Source organism: Cupressus sempervirens, chromosome 4 (assembly GCF_028749045.1).
Source record: "Cupressus sempervirens isolate cs-2001-9-10 chromosome 4, ASM2874904v1, whole genome shotgun sequence".
NCBI lineage: Eukaryota > Viridiplantae > Streptophyta > Pinopsida > Cupressales > Cupressaceae > Cupressus > Cupressus sempervirens.
In genome coordinates, this window is record NC_143121.1 from 629,127,303 (window position 1) to 629,147,506 (window position 20,204).

Sequence of the window (20,204 nt, forward strand, 5' to 3'; positions counted from 1 at the left end):
CTATTATCTATCAACCAAGTATTGCAATCAGCTTGAGCATGACTAGATAGGGCTGAAATAAGAACAAAACCTTCTGGCTGATCACAAGAAATCTTGGTTGGAGATGAATCTTTCTCATCGGAAATAGCCGCTTCATGAAGATAAATTTTTATGGTGCGATGCTTAGCAAAATGACCAAACTTTTCACATCTAAAGCATTTTATCTTAGAGATATCCTTTTTCCTTTCAAATTCTGATGAAGAAGAGGAAGTATTCTTATCTTCAAATCTTTTGAAGTTTCTTTTCCTCCCTCTTTTACCTAAAGTGAGTGTAGCAAGCACTTGGTCCTCCACATTGTGAGCTTTACAAGAACTCCCTCTATCCTATAGTCGGCATTCTTCTTGAATGCAATCTGTTCTCAACATTTCAAATGTTGGAAAATCACTTCTTCTACTAATGCCTTGAATAAATGATTCCCAAGAGTGTGGAAGCCCATTCATAGTGAGGATGACGAGTTCTTTGTCATTGACAATCTCCAATGGCACTAAATTGTTCCTTTAACTCTGAATTTTTTTTAAAAAATAGAACAATAGAGTCCCCTTTACTCATCTTGATATGAAGAAGTTGCATGTGAAGCGCCAAAGCTCTTCTTGTGTTAAAGGATAAAGATTTAAGGAAGATAATCAAACATCTCCTTAGCAGACTTCAGATTAGAGATTGCAGGAACTAAATGATCTTTCATGGAGTCAATGATAATCCTTCTAGCCAAGATTTTATTCTTCTTCCAAGTTACTTTCTCTGTATTGTCAGTACACTTTAAAACTTCAGATTCCACATAAGGAAGAAGATCATTTTCCTCAAGAACCAATAAAATTCTAGATTTCCAGGATATGAAATTTGATGCTCCTTCCAATCTATCTTCAACCTTTAGACCAAACACCATGATGAATATTAAAGGATACGAGAAGAACGAAGTAATCTAGTTCAACATTGAAATCACCAACCTGAATTTGATACCATGTTAAAAATAGAACTAGAAAAGACAAACAGTGAACTCTAAATAATTATCCTGGGAAAAACCCTCTTCACAGAGGGAAACAACCAAACCCCACAAAAACTGTGATATACCCACCTTGAGATGAGATTTAATAATAAACAACCATTGATATAAAATTTATAATATTAAGGATAAATAGCATATATGAAATAAATAATATATTAATAATAAGATGAAAATATAATTTATTATATATCTTAATAATATAAATATTATCATATAACTATAGGTGTGTATATATATAGTAATTAGATATTTAAATAATATACTATTGAACCACAACCAAGTATAGAAGCTTTATTTCCTGACATTACTGTTTTTGAACTGAAAAACTGATATGGTTGACATTTTGTCATACCATTTGAACTTAATCATTAATATATGTGGTGGTGTATTTTGCAAAATTGCTCTAGTATTAGCATAGTGGTGTATGAACTTATTTGCCTCAGCATATTTTTACATATATAATTTTTTTTATTAAAAAAAAAACTTGTAGAGACGAACCCGAACCCAGCCCAAAAAAAAATTGAGCGAATGTCAAACCCACATACAAACCAGAATCCGAACTGGCAACTTAGAGAAATTCTATTTCAGCAATTGGCATCAACTTAGGACAATCACCAAAAGCTCTTCCTTCATTAAGTGCTTCTAGGCCTAGTAGCCCCTATCCAAGAGGTTTTAGCTCAATAACTTTCAGACTACTGATCTCAGACACAAAATAAAACTTGATCTAGATACCCATTTGGGGCCTAATTAACATAACTTAAACTGACTTAGGTTAAGGTAGTGGTCAACAATTGACTGATAATGCACTTTTAGGTCTAATTAGGCTACTTTTCCAAAGCAACTATCCTCAAACGCTGACACCCAACACAAGCAGGGGAATGGACACATGGCATTCAACTCCAAATCAGAAATTCAAAAGATATTAGGTCCCTAAACCCCTCAAATGTGACTTACTCTCACAATTTGCATTCACAATCACACAAACAAGCCTATCACATGGTAATGTCAAGTTCTCACTCCAAACTCCATTTCCTGTCCTCCAACCACCAGAGTCTTACAGAGGGGTCTAATAGCTTCCATTTCACCAGGCTTCAGTATTTTCCCAAAGTGAAAATGGAAGATATGGAAATTTCTTTGGCAAAACCCGTCACCTAGCATTTCCTCGCAGATTTTACAAAATTGCTTTCATCTCCCTCACATCTCCATGGCCAATCACCAAATCAGTATCAAACGAAAGAGGATTCTCCCTAGGTTCCAAATACATCAGCCATATGATCAGAAAATGAACTATGTATCCCTACCAAGCATAAAACAGTGAGAATTTGCCAAAAGGCGCAGGAAAAACAGTTTATATTTACTGAGAAAGTACTTCCAGCTTTCAACAACAACCTTGCCTCATGTTCCTGAGGTTTATTTACCGTGTTCTAAGGGATTCCCAATGGTCTCCAACAGTATTTTGAATTAGGAGACCATTGGTAACAACTTTTGTTAAATGACCCCAAAAAGCAGCTTTTCAAAATTGAAAAGTTGCTCAGCAACTTTTGCATTTTTTGCTTTTTGTATACAAACTCATGTGCCAACATTTATAATTATCCAAAATCAACCACAAATTCATAATGTAGGTCAATTGGACACTTTTACACCACAAAGTGCCTTGGAAAGCTTATTGACAACATTTATCAATTCATGGGAACATTGACAAATTTGTGCCAGTTTTAGATTTTGGAGCCACCAACTGTGTCTTCCAATGGCATGAATTTATTACAAAACCTTCAAACATGGCCCTTAAGACCTTATTAAACATGAAACAACAAAAAATGTGACAATTTTCCTTCTTAAGGCTTACAATCCATTAGGTGCTCCTGCACCAAGATTAAAGAAGAGTCTTTGGGGATCAGGTTAAGCAGAACGTTGCCATATATAATGATACATTTCTTTACAAAACTCAACATATAATATGTGAACTCTGTCCAAGTTAGTTACATAAACTGAATGTTTTATTTTGCTTTTACATTCTGATTGATTCACATACCTGGGGATGAAGCCGGCCAGTAAGCTCAGCTGCAAGCTTGCGGACATCTTCAAACTCATACACATGAGACATTCTGAAGAAATGTAAAATTAACTAGATAGAACATCTTATGCAAAATGAATCAAGGGGATGGAGAACAAATAATTATTTTACTCTGTTAAATCAAATGCAAAGCTGAGCAAATACCTATTTATAAGGAGAATAGTGATGCAATCTTCCTCAATGTCAACACCTTGATCTCCTGAAAACAGTATTCAATGTGAGAATGCTAAGATAATCTCAATATTTGAACTAATAATCTCTTCTTCTTCCTTCGAGAAGAGGAGAAAGGAAAACTAACCATTCAATATTCATAAAGAGAAAAAAATGCACAAGAATTGAAAGCTCATGCAGTCTATGCACCCATCCTTAGGATGTCTGGTAAATAAATGTAAGACTATCAACAAGTTTTTGACAGAACAGAGTACATTCTTCTGTGGTTTCTTGTTTAATTTACAAAACTTATTATCCCGAAAAAAATTTGAAATGAAAGAGACAAAAGTACAAAAATAATGACAAATTTATCTAGAGAAAAATAACCCCAAAAAAGCTTAAAAGTTCGATTAATTTAACAATTCTCAGAAAAAGTAACACACAAGTGGCCTCAAGCATTGATAATTGATAGCATGTAGAAAATTAGTCAAAGGATTCACAATGATGAGGCGGGAGAAGAATGTAAGCAAATTTTATGAAAAACTTAACGAAGTCAACAGGAAACTTGAATGCAGGGCTTGTGACCACATCCACAGTCCCCCAACATATCTTGGTAACTAACATAATAAAACTTTATCCACGAATTGTCTATATTATGTCATTGTGTTATTCTTGTTTCCATCCATATCAGTAACCCATGTTTCCTAGTGTCTACGCAGTGAACATCAAACACACTCATATGGAACAACAGAGAACAATTTAGGAAATATTTACAAAATGTGAATAAATAATGGTATCTTAAGATCGTTGTCCCAAAATAAGTAAAGATGCATAAGCCAACATTTGCATTTGGTCAGGCTTTGGCCCAGGCACCCTGGGTATCCATGGGAATTCGTAGACCAGACCTTCAGAAATCCCAAGCCGTACCAAACTCAAATCTGCACTAGTACCAATAGAGGGGGCAACACTACAAGACCCACTAACATAGACTAATAGTACTGAAATAATGTTTACTTTTATAAGGTAACTATACCTATGAACTAATTTAAAGTTTTAAACACTTCTCAGAAAATAAAGTGGAATGTCTACTCATATATGAGTTATACCATGCCGTAGCAATGGACATCTAAAACTCCAACACTTGAAAAAAAATAGTTAAAAAAGAAAATGGCATAGACTCATTAGTGATTTAAGAACTTTAGAGCAGTAGAACTGCCTATTGGCTTATAGCAAATCTCAAAGTTTTTAGTATTTACTATTACCTAAGCAAGTGGCTCAGCATCTATTATCTTCACACAAAAGAAGAGTTCTGTATAAATAATTTTTTATATTCTTAGTATCTTACAAATTTATATCCCTCAATCACAAAAGCCATGTAATACAGCAACCCATCTGTATGAGATGAGCTGATTGCCTCAAATGAGAACATGCTGGCATTTTACTTCGTCTTTTGAAAAGCACCACAAAACTAAACAATGTGTAAAATTAAAACTCTGTTCAAATTAAAAGGGGAAGCACTCTAAGACCTAACTAAACCTCGTCCTAAGATAAATTGACCCTAGATTACAGACTACAGACCAAATTTATAGATATGCACACGATAGATGATTCAATGAGAGGATTTGGGTAACTGCAAATAACTATCCATGTTTTTGCCTTGGGTGCAAGTACCAGATTGTTAAGATGTCTTGCACGAAAATATTTAAGATTTAATAAATGAAGCAATCAATCTAAACACACAGACAACACCTTACATTTGGCTGAAACAAAGGCCAACTATTTAGTGCAAATAGAAATTTTTAAAGGAAAAGATGACACATAAATTGACAACATGCAATTACAAGAATTAACGATAAAGCTATATACAAAGCCACAAAATATGCAGAAGATATTGCTAATACAAAGCTTGAAAATAAACTCAACATTTAATTCAATCGATGAGATTAAGTTCAATAACAAGTTCAGCTGAAGAACAATTCCTATAGCATAAGATTCAACTATCATTATGAATGTCATATGCCCGAAGAGCTTATAAGTAAGCATGATTATGCATTAATAGATTTGGGAATAACATGAGAATATCTCAAAAAGAAATGTTTTAAACCAAACATATTCAAGAATTGTAGAAAAAGCGGGAATGAAGTAATTTTAAACAACTCTAATCCAAAACATTGACAATAGGAGTAATGAAATTTTCAGTTTGTGTGCCAACTAATGTGAAATCCCAATTCAGCTCTAAAATTATGTTTTAGGATTCAATATCATACATGATGAATGCATTTTCAACATTATCAAATGAATATGTGAAATTTTCTTGTTTTTAAATAAGTGTCCCCTAATGTAATGGAAGCTAGCCACTTTGGGAGCAGTTTGCCCAAAAAAAGGAAAAAAGCTGTCCCCTAAAAAAGGACCTCCCAAAAACTGTCCAGGAAATGCACACCCCTAAAATGGAAATTGGACCATTGCATATTGCTCTACTTTGTCCATATGCAATAAATACAAACCAAATTGTTTTATCTTTAATATTTGGCATTGAATAATTAATTATCAATTTGTCCATAATGTTCTGTATTTAATTTCATATATTTTGTGGGAACTACGAAATCATGGACATTTAATATTCTTTTGTATATTATATTTATTTTGTACAGCTGTAATGTACATGGGCAATAATAAGATAGTAGGACTTAGCTAGGACTCTACTATCTTAGCAAAGTCCTAGCAAAGTCCACGTGAACTCACCGAGTCCAGAGCCCGCCGGACTTGCCGAGTCCCGAGCTCAGGACTCTTGCCAACGGCTGAAGCCACAAAGAGCAAAAATAAAATAAAATAAAAGAAAAAGGTTAAGTAATTTGTTTTTGTTTTTGTTTTGTATAACATCCATTTGACCTAAAAAGGTCATTCTACCCTTTGCTAATGCCTGTGATAGAGAGAAAAAAGTTAGAGAAGAGTATTGGGGTTCTGAGAGAGAAATTAGCCAACCGGTTGACTCTCCCATATCGCTTGCTGATGGTTTGTGCAACTTTGTAGCTTATACTTAAGCATTGAGAGGAGCTAAAGGAAGCATTTGGAGGAGGCTTCTACAAACTTACTTGCATTTCCATTGTTTGTGCAAATTTGAAGAAGTAACCAACAAGTTGCATTTCTTTGGGTTGTTTTGTAAATTGTTTTACATTCATATTTTTAACTTCCCATTTTATTTACTTTTGTTTTAGTCTCTACTTCTAGTATCTATTATTTAGATTTATTCTAATTTATCTTGATGACAAACTTGATAAGTAAGAACTAAGAAGGCCCATAAAGTTTAAAAATCTAATTTGATGCTAATTTTTTTTCTATTTATAATATATTCATATTGCAACAGCAGCCATATTGACATCATGCCTCAAGGTGAGCCATGTGGAAGTGGAACTAGGGTTGCATGTAACCCTGATGCAGATCCAACTGCAGTAGTAAGGGATAGGGGTTGGAAACATGCCATCCCAGGCCACAAAAAGGGAGTTGTTACATGTTGGCATTGTGGTGTAACATATAACGGGAGAGGGGTAAATAGAATGAACTATCACCTAGCACATATACCTAGGCGTGATGCTGAAAAAATGCAAAGAAGTACCCTAGAATGTTATGCAAGACATGGAAGCTCTTCTAGAGGAAAAAATCGAGAAAAAAGAATTGAAAAAGAAGCAACAAGAAGAAATGGCACAACTAGCTCAAGAGGGATCTTCTAGTTTTTGCTTTCTATTATCCCCTACTCCACCTACTACTGCTAATGCTTCTACAAGTGTGACCATTGGGCCTCGTATTCATAAGAAAAGATCGACATTTGATTCCATCTTTGTTCTACGCATGGCTCGAGGTACACAACCATCGCTTGAGAGAATGGGTTGGAACAAGGAGAAGCATGATAATGCAAAATTGGCACTTGAAGACTTCTTCATCTACAACAAGATTACATTCAATGCAGCAAGATACTTATTTATTTAATTTATGTCTTATTTATCTTGCTTTCAAGTTTCAAGAGACAAAAATATGCTTATTTTGTTCATTTTAATTTGTTTTCAAATTTAATAGTAATAATATAATATACTAATTTGTTTAAATTTTATTTAATTTGTTTTAGGTCCTCTTATTGGCAAATTGCAATAGATGATGTTACTATTTGTGGCCCGGGGTTCAAAGCCCCTAGTGCTGACGAGCTAGGAGTCCCTAGTTTGACCCAAAGGGTGGTTGATGTAGAAGGTGCAATTTAGGACTAGCGTGAGATGTGGAAGACGAAGGGTTGCACCATCATGACAGATGGTTGGACTGATAGAAGGAGTAGAACACTCCTCAACTTTCTTGTCTCCTCATTAGGTAATTGTAGACATTAGAAATTTAGAAGTAGAACTTGTACTTAGAAATTTAAAATTTTGATTAAGTGATTAAGTTTATTAATTATGAATTTATGATTGATTGATCACTGATCATTATACTAATTTGTTTCTTTTTCTTCAAGTGCCACGGTTTTTTTGAAATCAATTGATGCTTAGGAAAAATCAAAGAATGTTGAATATCTTTGTGAGGTAATGGATGAAGTGATAAAGGACGTGGGTGAGGAGAATGTGGTGTAGATAGTTACAGATAATGCAGCAAATTATGTTGTTGCAAGAAAGCTTCTTATGGAGAGACAACCCTCATTTATTTTGGACCCCTTGTGTTGCTCACTGCATTGACCTCATGTTAGAGGATCTTGGTAAACTTTTTTGTTTATGAAATTATGTTATAAATTATTGTTCATTTTTTGAAGCAAAACTTAAAGCTGATTGTTTCTCTTTCAACTTTCATAATGAATGCAGTTCATAGAGCCGCTTGTTGTTTTCCTAGGAAATCCTGATGGAGAGAAGCCCTCAATGGCCTACATTTATGAGGGCATGGATAGGGTGAAGGAGGCCATTCACTCTTTTTGCAGGGAATCAAGATAGATATGGACCTATATGGGATGTCATTGATAGACGATGGCACAATCTACTTCACAGGCTTATACATGCAACAACCTACTTCCTTAATCCAGCATATTAATTCAGCCCACATTTCAAGCCTGATGATGAAGTGCAGATTGGCCTCTATGATGTTGTAGAGAAAATATCACTTGATTCAAGAGTTGGAAAAATTGTAGTCCGTGAGATTGAGTTGTTTAAGAAAGCTCAAGGGGACTTATTTGCACATGAGTTGTGCAAGAAAATTAGGACAGAATTGATGCCTGGTAAATATCTACGATTCTACATCTTACTTTCTAATTCTATTACCATTTTAAATTGATAAAGTTAAAGTTATTGAATTGATTTAATTTTTTCTTGTTTCAGATGCATGGTGGGAGATGTTTGGCACTAAGGTGCCAAATTTACTAAGGATTGCAATTCGCATCTTGAGCCATCCATCTAGTGCATCAAGATGTGAACGCAATTGGAGCCTATTCGAGCATGTACACTCGAAGAAGCGTAATAGGTTGGTAGTGCAAAAATTGAATGATCTTATCTTTGTTCACTACAACCTTCTCCTTCGCCATTGACAAATCCAAGGCACCTATATATCACCGATTGTATTAGAGATAGTTGATCCACATGCAGAGTGGAACACAGAGATTGTTGATCTTGTCTTCAGCGATGAAGATGTGTAGTAGGTTGATCAACTAGATTGGGAGGCTGAGGCAATAGCAATTGCAGTTGAAGAGGCTAGAGCACAAGGAGACCGAGTGCAAGACCCTGAGGCTAGGAGTGATGGATCTGAGTCTGATGATAAGGATTATGTGGGTGAGGGTGAGGATGAGGATGAGGATGCCCCTGAGGTTCAACCTCAGACACATGGAGAGAGGATGGCTCTACAGTCTTCCATGACTTATCTTAGGCGTACTCGTAGGAGGACATAGGCTACTATGAGCCTTAGTCTTCTACACTCTAGTTGTTATTTTGATATATGTTTTGAAATTTTGATACCATGGATTTCATAATCTATGAATATTGTAGACATTTGACACTACAGTGACAACATTTATAACTTTATATTATGTTATTCAGTTTTTTTCCTTCAGAAATTCGCTTCTATACTTATGTGATCTATACAAAATTGTGCATGTGTATTAAGTAGCTTCTATTTATCTCAATTATTGTGTATTTGATGTTAATTGAGTAAAAGATGCATGAAAAAATATTTAAATCAAAAATTTTGAATTTCATGTGTTTGTCGATTTTCCGAGTCCGGTCGTCGAGTCTGAGTCTGAGCCCAATTTTGACTTTCTAAATCAGAGATGAGTCCGAGTCTCGTAACTATGGACAAAACATTGCACCAAACCCAAAACCCTAATTTGTATCTTAGGCAAAAGGAATGAAACTGTTGACTCCTCTAGAAATAGTGCACTTTTCTCCTAGGTTTTACTTCATCAGCCCACCATCCTGAAGATTGTTGCCAAGGCAACTATAACCAAAGGTACCCATCTTTAATGATTTGTCACTAGTTTTTGGTGGACTCTCTTTGTGTTTCCCATGGAACTAACTCCATATAGAATGCAGGAGTAAAAAAATCCAATTTCGTAGAAAATAGGAGACTAATGGATCAAAAGCTGGTAAATAAAATAATGATACCCGATTTAGAATATACATGCATGGTTTCAAACTTGTACCTGTTTGGCTGCTCACCTAGCAAAGTTTAGCTGCAGTGGCTAGAATCAATAAAAGTAGCTGATAATGGTGTTCATATCAGTTGTCATGTATTTTGGTGATTCAGAATGGTTGGGTCCTCAAGAATGGATTATGGTAAAAGAGCACATTAATAATTTCTATTGTTTCTTAATGAATCAATAAAGAAGCAATTTGATCTCTAAATGATGGTGCCAAAGATAACCCATTTCTCCTCACTTGTGTCAGTAATTGCTATAATCCTATCCTGTATTTTCATTGTTGTATAAGATTAGATTTAAGATTAAGAAAATATTTTAATATCCATTTTAGGAAGAAAATTATACAAGCTTAGACATGGAGATCATTGCTGAAAGCTTCCAGTACTTTCCGACTAATAAATCAACCTTTTAATGTTAGTGATTGCAACATTCATAGCTTTTGCATCAATTGTTGTATAAGATCCAACTTTGAAATAAAATAAAGTAATCCAATATCCATATGGAGAAAAAAAGTTACATAGAGACCACTACAAAATACATACAGTAATTGATCAAATAACAATTCAAGTTTTTTTAACTCGTGATTTTACTGGAAAAGGTTACCTTCTTTTCTGGCTGAGCTTGACAATTCCCCATAAAGCTCCCGTGAATTGAGATCATTGAAAGCCTTCAAAGGAAGTACTCTAAGAACAAGCAATGGACTAAGACGGTCAAATAAAATCTCTGCAAGGTTGGTACCATGACCTTCATCCCATCTTCCTTCCTTTCCCTTAGAAAACATATCTTCATTTACCCTGTATGCAAGATTGTCTTCATTAAAAAACTGAGTTTGCATTCTACTCATTGCTATCCAATCAACCAATTATTTTTAGAAAAATATCTTTAAAAAAGCTATTTAAAGAATCTCCTTATAAGCTTAATGTTCCCCGAAAATCCACTTCAACTCCAGCATAATTTGCACATACATTCAAATGATAGCATTTTAGATCTTAAATGTAACTTGGAAATAAGAAGAGATAGAGATTCTAGCCATAGCTTACATTTCAGTTAAGCATTTTGAAATTTACCAATGAAATTCTGTAAAATGCCTTGCCGTGAGTTTCTATGCATGCTACAGATATCTCACATCTGATTCATATGCATCTCAATCACCACTCAATAACAGTTAAAACCGTATCCTCAAGTTATTTAACACTTGAATCTCGCTATATTTTGCATGTACCAAAACCATTTTTTTTTACTTTTATGGATGTGACAGATACAATAACAGTATAAAGTTTATACAAAACCCACACAAAATCGGAAATTACAGTGGTATCTAATTGAGAGTGTTTGATTATGATTATATTCAGTAGCAATAGCATAATAATTTGTCACTCTCTGGACAACACAAACTGGCCAAGCATCTAAGGTAGAACATTTCTTTTAATTTGAAGGGAGAATTCCCTGTTACAGAGTGAAGGAAACCCATACACTAAATTAAAAAATAGAACCTAGAACAAGCAGAATTTCTTAGATTGTGCAGTTTAAACAGACTCAAAGGATACTTGACTTTTGGTTCTTAGGGCACAAGATTATTCAGCCAGCACTTCCACACAAGACAAAAGATTTCATGATTTGGATTGACATAACTTGGAAATATCCACACGCAATTCAATAAAACGAATCAAGGAATTGTGTAGAACCCACAAGGCCCCACTTTAAGGGAACCTACAATAACAAGGCCTACGAATCCAATCAACCCATTAACAATTCCACAAAATTTCATCAAAGACTTTGAGAAATAATTTTAATGGTAACTAAGCAAACCAGAATCTGTCGATAATCTAAGTGCCAATAGCACTTGTTTATAAGATACAAGCTTTCTTGCATGTGATTGTTCAAGGTAAATAAAAAGTCACTGTTGTTTCTGCATTAAATATAGTTTTCTTATACACAAAGCAAACATTAGAACTTTTAAAAAAAGTTTGACCTCACAAGTGTCAACTAAATTAGGAATTTTTAAAAAGGTTTCTATTAATAAAGTACCTAGCACTAAATCTTTTAGGTCTAAAAAAGGACATATTAAAGTATTTCTAGAAGATTGTCCCAAAAAATCTTGATCCAAAAATATCATTGGCATTTAAGAAATTTTGTGCTAATATAGCTACTTTAGAACCCTAAAACTTGGTGTGGCGACATCCTTTTTATCATGTGCCCTCTAAAATATACTAATTTTGTACATGTGAACTGCCGAGTGTGTGATCAAATTCTTTTAAATCATCTAGACATCAAAGGTCAGCGCTTTTTGCAACCAACATGTTAATCTTAGTCCCCTTGACATCTTAAATAATTTTGGTAATGATGGATAACTTGTCTTAGTTGTCTATGTTTTCAACATGTTTCACTCCCCCAACATGTGTCCTTAACAAGCATCAAAAACTTCATCCAATACCAACTTATATTCAGTCTGAATATTATCCACAATGGAAATGACACATGAGAAATTAGTCACCAAGGTATTGCAATATTATGTCATTCCCATAGTAAAATTAATATCACTTGGAGTTTTGTTTCAGTTGTGATATTACTATCAGGATTTAATTGTGTAGTTTTGAAGTCAAACTCATTGACCCATGTTTCATGAGTGCTGATTCACATGAACCCACCTCTCATGAGAATGAATGGAACACTTAGAACTCACTGGATCCAGGTGATGCTCACATCGGTGAAGCACCGGGACTTCCTGGGAGGTCACCTGTAATATCTCGAACAAGATATTTTCTGATTTTTCCTTTCAACAATACACTCAGAAATAAAACATTGTAGATAGCTTCCAGCACAAATGAATCCAACACAATAGCCGATAGATGTTTAACCAGTTCTTAATAATAATATTCAACTCAAAAAATATGGCAATGGTATACAGAAGATTCTTCAAAAATTAATAACCAGTTCTTTTCAGAATAATATTCAAAATTCCAAACATATAGAAATGCATTACAAACTTATAATGTTAAAATGAGAAACTTCCATACAACTCGCAAATACGTTATTGTATTATACAACAGTAATACAATAACCAGTCCACAAAAAAATCAATCCTAAATACAGATTTAACAGTCAGATTGGAATGCTAGGATAAGAACCTGTAAACATGAATGAAACACTTGAAATGATGTTTCCCGAGTCAATGGGTTTGCATCCACTATCTGCTAGCACGAGGGGCTACATCCTCCAACTAGCTGAAAGCTGAAGCTTTCTGAAACTCTCACAAGAGAAACTGAATTGAATAATAAAATCAAGCATACCAAAAGAAAGGGTCTCTTCTCCTTTTATTCTCGCATTTGTGACTCTTCGACTTCCTTTCTAGCTTTTCATCTTATCTTTCCTTGTGATCTTTTGCCCACTTGGAATATTAATTTGACCTTTAATAAATAAATTCTTAGCTCTCATTGTCAATTTTAATATTATAAAGATGTCCCCTTTAATATTTCTAATGTGCCCAAAAAGGGACATTACATCACCCATCCCAGTACTACTTCAGCTCTAGCGCACTTAACTACGGAGTTTCCTCCATGGTTAAACCCACTCTACTTGCAACCCCATTTGCAAAACCTTCACCAAGTGTTGTGCCTTATGAACCATTCCTTAGAAAGCCCCTTCCGATCATCAATTGATAAGTAGGAGATACTTTTCCTTGAGTTTGACTTGAAAGCTTTTAAATCACACAGTTAAATCCTGATAGCAGTATCACAATTTAAGTTGTTGTGGAAGAGTATCTCCTCATCATTTGTTTCAGTTGTTAAAACAACTCCTAGATATAGCATTCTATAGGAGGTATAATAATCTTTCTATAAATTAGTATATATAAATCCTATATAAATGTGTTGGTGAATGGAAAAATAGAAAAGCATGGTTATATCTTCTCTAATACTATCTGGCTTCTATTTGACTCTATCCAAATTTCCTATAATTGATCAGAGCTTCATGAGGCCTCAAAATCTCCATTAGACTGTAGGCCTATCAGAGATTCATCTTTTACCCAATCTGTCTTCTCTATGCTTTAGGGACAGCATCTTTGAAAACTAAGCTCAGATGTATCTATAGTCACTGTGAATCCCCATGCACAAGAATCCAGTCTTTCCCTGTTGCAGAGAGCTTACATCTTTTCTTGATGTTGCTGCAGGTCTCCAGCTGTCCACGAGTTTGAGCAGCACTTAAGGTAAGAGAGTAAAGCGAATCAGCTAAATCACTTAATTGATCTCAGCATTATTTCTGACCCTTGCATTGGTTCATGCAGGTTTCTTATTCCATTGGTGATTTAAGAGGTGTAACATAATTATTTTATTTCTTCACAAAGATTATAATACTAAATGAAAAATAAAAATTTAAAATATTTTGGAAAGCTGAAGAATAGTAAAGCAGAACATAACCCCGAAACATTTTGGTGAGATATTTAGCATTCAGCAAGTAGTTTTCTGGTGATTAGTTGAAAATTTAGCAACACAATGGTGGATGTAAATTGCTCCTTGTTTGAAAAAAGTGTTTGCTTCATACAGTGATCCACTGATTCATGATAGAGTTGGAAACACTAGTGTTAAAAATGACTTATTAGAATTGTGTTTTCTGCCATTTAATGAATTATTGAAAGTGTTATCTACTTGCAAAGCATTTTGAGCACAATGAGCTGCCTACGAAGCACCAGTAATTTCAACTGTCCAATAGATTGTGATATAGTAGATTATTTGTCAAAATTTCGCTGAATTATGATAAAGCTACCATTTGGCCCTTTGCACTGCAGAGGACTGTGAATATACGTTGATCGGTTGCTTTTACAAACACTAGAAAAATTAGTGGGATCTACTAGCCAAACAATTGGTGATTTATGTGAGATAAGATAAGATAAGATAATAATATTAATGTCCACGAAAAACCAACAAGGTTTATGGGACTAAGCATACAAACAAAAGAGCTGGCCAAAGCAGAAGCACCAAACGGTGACTAAGAAGAAAGAAAAGCAATAAACAAAACAAGAAAGAAGACAAGGTAAGGACTAAGGGTCCTTCCTTGTCACAAAGAAATCAGTAATAGAGGGGTAAATCCATGAACAATCTATACTCTTAGAATGTCGTGTAGAGCCGCTGTAGGACTGTCGTTGTTTGGAGAGATTGGTGCAGTGTCTAACTGATCTGGAATGAGAAGTACTGGAAAGCCTTTTCAAACCCCGTGGAGGAGACAAGGGAGAGAAAAAGGCAGTAATGAGCTGGTCCAAAGTACACCCCTGAGGTATAAAAGACTGCAGAGTAATCTCTCGAAGATGGGTGGCCTCCTAAAGATAAAGTGCAAGACACTGCTGATCAATATAGCTGAAGAACATCGATAGAGAAGAATAGTCTCTGAAAAGGGAGTAAAATCTCTCTCTAATCTCATACTAAAGAGGACATCTAAATATGAAGTGGATCTCAGTCTCAACCTCTGTCAAAGTACACAACTGACATATCTGATCAGCCCAATCCATATTGTGATCAGTCCGAGCCCTAAGGCAGTGAGAACCAACTCTGAATGAGCCAAAAGAAAACTGTAAGGCATGATTCCAGTGCCGATAGAGATAAGCGGGACAAACAATAATACCATCCTGAATCTGCTTAGCATAGAAGGCCATCCTAGATCGCAGACCTCCCGGGGGATTACTCTAGGTAGTGGCAATGTATTGTTTGTAAATATTCTGTCTGACATGCTCGTTCAACTCTTGACGTGAGGGGAGAAGATGAGCAAGGGCATCAAGTGAAAACTAGTAAGGAGGAAGACGATCTATATCAATACCAATTGAACGCAACAAAGAGGTGGCCTGGGCGTACCAACAACAAGACCTTGGAAAGGAAAAAAAATGGAAAAATTCTTAAAATATTCGCTATTCAGCTTTCTGTTGTAGCTGATGTTTACATTAATGTTATACTGTCATCCCAACTTCCTGGTTCAATCTTCTGTCTCGATATAGATCTGTCTTCAACAGTGTTTTGGTCATAGAGACGAGGAACAGAAGGTGACAGGTTTCCAAGACATTACCCAAGGGGCATTTTTAGATGACTGCAGGGGACAGTGGTGGACAAACTTTAAAATGTGCGAATTTTTCAAAATATATTAATATATGAGAGAGAGAGAGAGAGAGAGAGAGAGAGAGCGCTCTGTTTTTTTCAGAGAGATCTAAGCGGTTCCCTGTGGTAGGGCTGTAGTAGCACCAACTATTGTTTGATCCTCAAATTGTAATAGTCTTGATAACTTGCCTAGTACGAACTCCATACATTTTGCAATAATAAATTAGTCAGAGGTTATTTTTCAGAATTGGCATTTGTATTCTTAGTAGTTGTTTTGAGCAGTGCGAACATTTGTAGTCATTCATTACTTGCATTTTAATATCAAAAATCACAAAGAAAATTAAAAAACAACCAAAAACTCCAAAAAAATCAGAATAGAACAAAACCGAAAACAAATTACTCTTCACTAGTTAAAGTCGATTTTGAAATCAAACACAACACTTCCTCAAAAGTTCTAACTGGGATACTTCAGGGGTTAGCTATTCCCTATGGTAGGGAATGCTCTGAACCATTAAAAAGGAACAATGAACTTTTCTTCTTTGCTTTAATATATTTATGATTCACAAGGATTTATGGTGCAAAGGAGGCTGTTTTGCCAGAAAGAGTATATGTAAGGGAGTTTTTTAAGCTTTACAAAATATGTGTAATAGCTCAATGTTTATTCATTAGAATAGCTCACTGACCTACAACTTTGGACCACTTTATGTAAGACATCCTAAGGCTACATAAATTGTAAAGAATGCATTTTTTCCAATAGAGAAATCTAAAGTTATCTTCTATAGAATAAGTCAAATCCATGGTGATAGTCACCCATAAAGAAAATGTGTCACCAATATATTACAATGCTTCAAAGAGTCAAAATGGTTGCAAAAAGATAACAAACGCGCCCTACAATTATCCTGAAGCAGTCAGCAAATAATAGTGATCAGCAAAGACGATTATAACAAACCTAATGCAATAAATATTCTCAGAGCTCTCAAAGAGTGGTATACTTCCTTAGGAAATATTTAGTTATTTCCTTATTATTAAATAAATATAATCTAGAGCTCTAAATGGCTCCATAAGTCTTTGCAAATACTCCATGAGCCGCTTGGTGAGTCCCATATCTGTCTCATTGCCCTACGGGAAGTCTAATAACAAGCCAACCTACTAAAGTTGCTAGACAACTTGGGAGGGGAAATGACAACTACCCCCAAATGGCAAGGAACATTGCCTTCTGCTTCAAGGGTTCGAACGCGTATCGCAGATGAGCAGAGGGTATCCCCTCGTCATCTCACTATTCCCAAAATAGCTAAGGGACAAGGACATCAGGTTTTAGGGTAGTGAACACATCCCTGTGTTTCACAAATAAATACTTTTCCTCTCCCATGTAAAATTATGTATACAGGCTGAGCTTTACCATGTGCAAGTGCTTCCTAGTCCAGGCAAGCCATTGTAGTCATCATTATTAATGCTAGGTGTGAATGATTAAACTGAGTTTTTAATTGTTTCATAATCACAACTCATTTATTGTTTCACTATTATCATTTTAGTTTGATCAAATTTATGTTTCTCAAATTTTCAAAAATGCTGAAAAATAAAATCTTAGTTGTAATCAGACAATGTGATTGGTCGTATTTGACACTCATTGTAAAAAAGTTCACATAAGACAATAGCTGCATTCTTACCTCATAACTGAAAAAATGAGACTCAAAGGCAAAATTGTTATGTAGAAAATCAACATGAGGATGGAGGCACAAGAGCTCGAGAAGATTCAAGCGCATCTCATCAATCACCAGCGACATGGTCATGAAGTTGTATTAAAGAGAAATAATTGTGCCATAATGACTCAATATAAGATTGATTTCTAGGTGGCAGCTGTTAAAGTTTGTACATATGATAGAGATCTTTATCTCTACTCTTATAAAATGGAAATATGTTTGTTATGACCGTTATTGTCACCTTCAGCTGAAAGAGACATTTGTAAGAATATTTAAGTGAATATTATGTGTCATACGTCATGCAAAGGGGCATGCGTATGTAAGTATTAAGGGTCTTGTATTTGGAATTCAAATAGACCTTCATGTATAAGACGAAGAGTCTAAATTCAATCTATTTATGTGATTGCTCACTATATTGTAAGCAATCAAGTGAATGCCTTGTACTATGAACATTTCTAAATCAATAAAAGAGAAATTTTGCTGGTGTGGCTGGGTTTTTTCCCTTCAAGTGGAAGGGTTTTCCCAAGATAAATCTTATGTGTCATTTGTGTATTGTTTATGCTCTATTCTTTTTGTTTATCTTATTTTTGGATCAGATCTTTAACATGGTATCAGAGTGGGTCAGATAACAGCAAATAAGAGAATGATAAATTTTGTATTCTAGACTCTGCGTATGGGCTTGGGATCCTTAACTATATTGATTTTTTTGTGTTTCTGTCATCTTTGTCAGCTTCTATCCAAAAATGTTGTCTGAGCATAATTTTATCTCTGGGAAGATGAGCATTTGTAAATTCAAGATTTCTTTGACAGTTGTTAAAAGCTTATGTTATTAGTGGGCATTAGAAAAATTGGGATCAGAACAAATATCTTTCCATTCCCATACTACCTATTCAAACCCTATTCCTATTCATATATGCTTAATGTCCATGTCTGCTAATGAGAACATTGTTAATGGCATCACACTCTTGCAGTCTACAATTAATGTTTTTCAATAGGAGCGCAAGAGACAATGAGGAAGGGAGAGGTAGAGGGCAACATAGGAATTTCAGTAGGTAATGGTGGAAGGAGAGACATAGGGATTTTTCTCAATGGAGAACAAGGGCGTCTTAAAAATGGAATCTCTAATCAAGGGCATCTTAACAATAGAGCGCCTGATCAAGGGCATCTTAAGGATAGAGTCTCTGAGCAATTTATGGAAATGCTCAGGAAGGAGAGACATAGGGATTTTTCTCAATGGAGAACAAGGGCGTCTTAAAAATGGAATCTCTAATCAAGGGCATCTTAACAATGGAGCGCCTGATCAAGGGCATCTTAAGGATAGAGTCTCTGAGCAATTTATGGAAATGCTCAAATTTGAATACCCATCAAATGCTTGTGAAACAAAAGAGTCTGCAACAAATAAATAGGAGACAAAGAAGCAATCTAGATTGGCTCTATGGGTTAAGATGAGTAATATTTATCATCTTTTGTTCATAACCATTGTCTTCTTCTCTTAGGGGCTGTTTGGTTGCTGGAATAGGAATAGAAAATTTGGAATACATTTTTTATTCTCCATTTGGTTCGTCAATTGGAATAGGGAATAGGAATACATATTCCCATTTTGCCTCTAAAATGAGCTTATACCTATTCCAAAAAATAGTTGTTATTGGAATAGTCATTCCTATTCCCAATATGCATTCCTATTCTCCATTCTTATGCCTGCAACCAAATGGGCCCTTACCACATTGAGAATTCTGAATGGTCAAACTTGAAGTGGTATTTTAGAATCGACTCTTATCATATATGGTGGTTGTCTTTTGCATCAATGGATTAGACAGATATGGTTGTTGTTCTCTTTATGTTCTCTTCTCACCTTTTGAAGATTGTAGGATGTGTTTCATTCTTCTGCATGTTTCTAGACAGTGACATCTGTGGTTGCAGAGCTCAATTTGATGCTTTCTACCTGCACATGCTTTCACTGGCTCGAGTAAACAAGGAGCTGATAACAGATTAACTGCGATCGTTTACAATGGTTCTTTCTTTTCCATTCTCGGCTTCAAGGTTTCTGTTGTGAGTAACACATATCTAAACTTGATTCTTTTGAGATTTAGTGTATGGTTATTTCATAGACTTGAATTTGATTTATCAGTCTTAAATTTTGCCATTATCGTTGAACTAACATCAATTTTTGGAAATTTGACATCAATGGGTTTGGTTCGTTTGTGTGGGAGGAATTTGCATCTATGTTGCTTTAAGTTGATTTCTTATATTCTTTCCTTTTAATGGAAATATGGTTCTTTTGTGTGCTGGAATTTTCTTTCATGATTGACTAGACCCATCGTACTTTGCATATATTCAATCATGCAACGTCTCCAGTTTTGTAATTGTTATTCAGCTTTGTGCCAAATGTTTATGTGGCTATTGAGGTGATCATGTCATTTGCAATGTCAACGTTTTGTGCTTTCAAGTGTCATGTATTTTGGGATGATTCGTAGAAGATGGAGGGTTTTCAACTTATGTAATGGCACCT

General features: G+C 35.0%; 1 protein-coding gene across 3 annotated transcripts in view; it reads right to left on the bottom strand.

Annotated features, from left to right (window-relative positions):
- Window positions 1-20,204, bottom strand: part of LOC149562801 (ARM repeat superfamily protein) — a 183,534-nt gene that overhangs the window by 24,089 nt on the left and 139,241 nt on the right. For all 3 annotated transcript variants that reach the window (XM_089826262.1, XM_089826263.1, XM_089826264.1), the window contains exons 17-19: window positions 10,522-10,712; window positions 3,261-3,315; window positions 3,075-3,147 (exon numbers count right to left, since the gene is read on the bottom strand). In XM_089826262.1, the coding sequence (XP_089682388.1) occupies window positions 3,075-3,147; window positions 3,261-3,315; window positions 10,522-10,712 (319 nt within the window). The remainder of the gene's footprint in view (window positions 1-3,074; window positions 3,148-3,260; window positions 3,316-10,521; window positions 10,713-20,204) is intronic.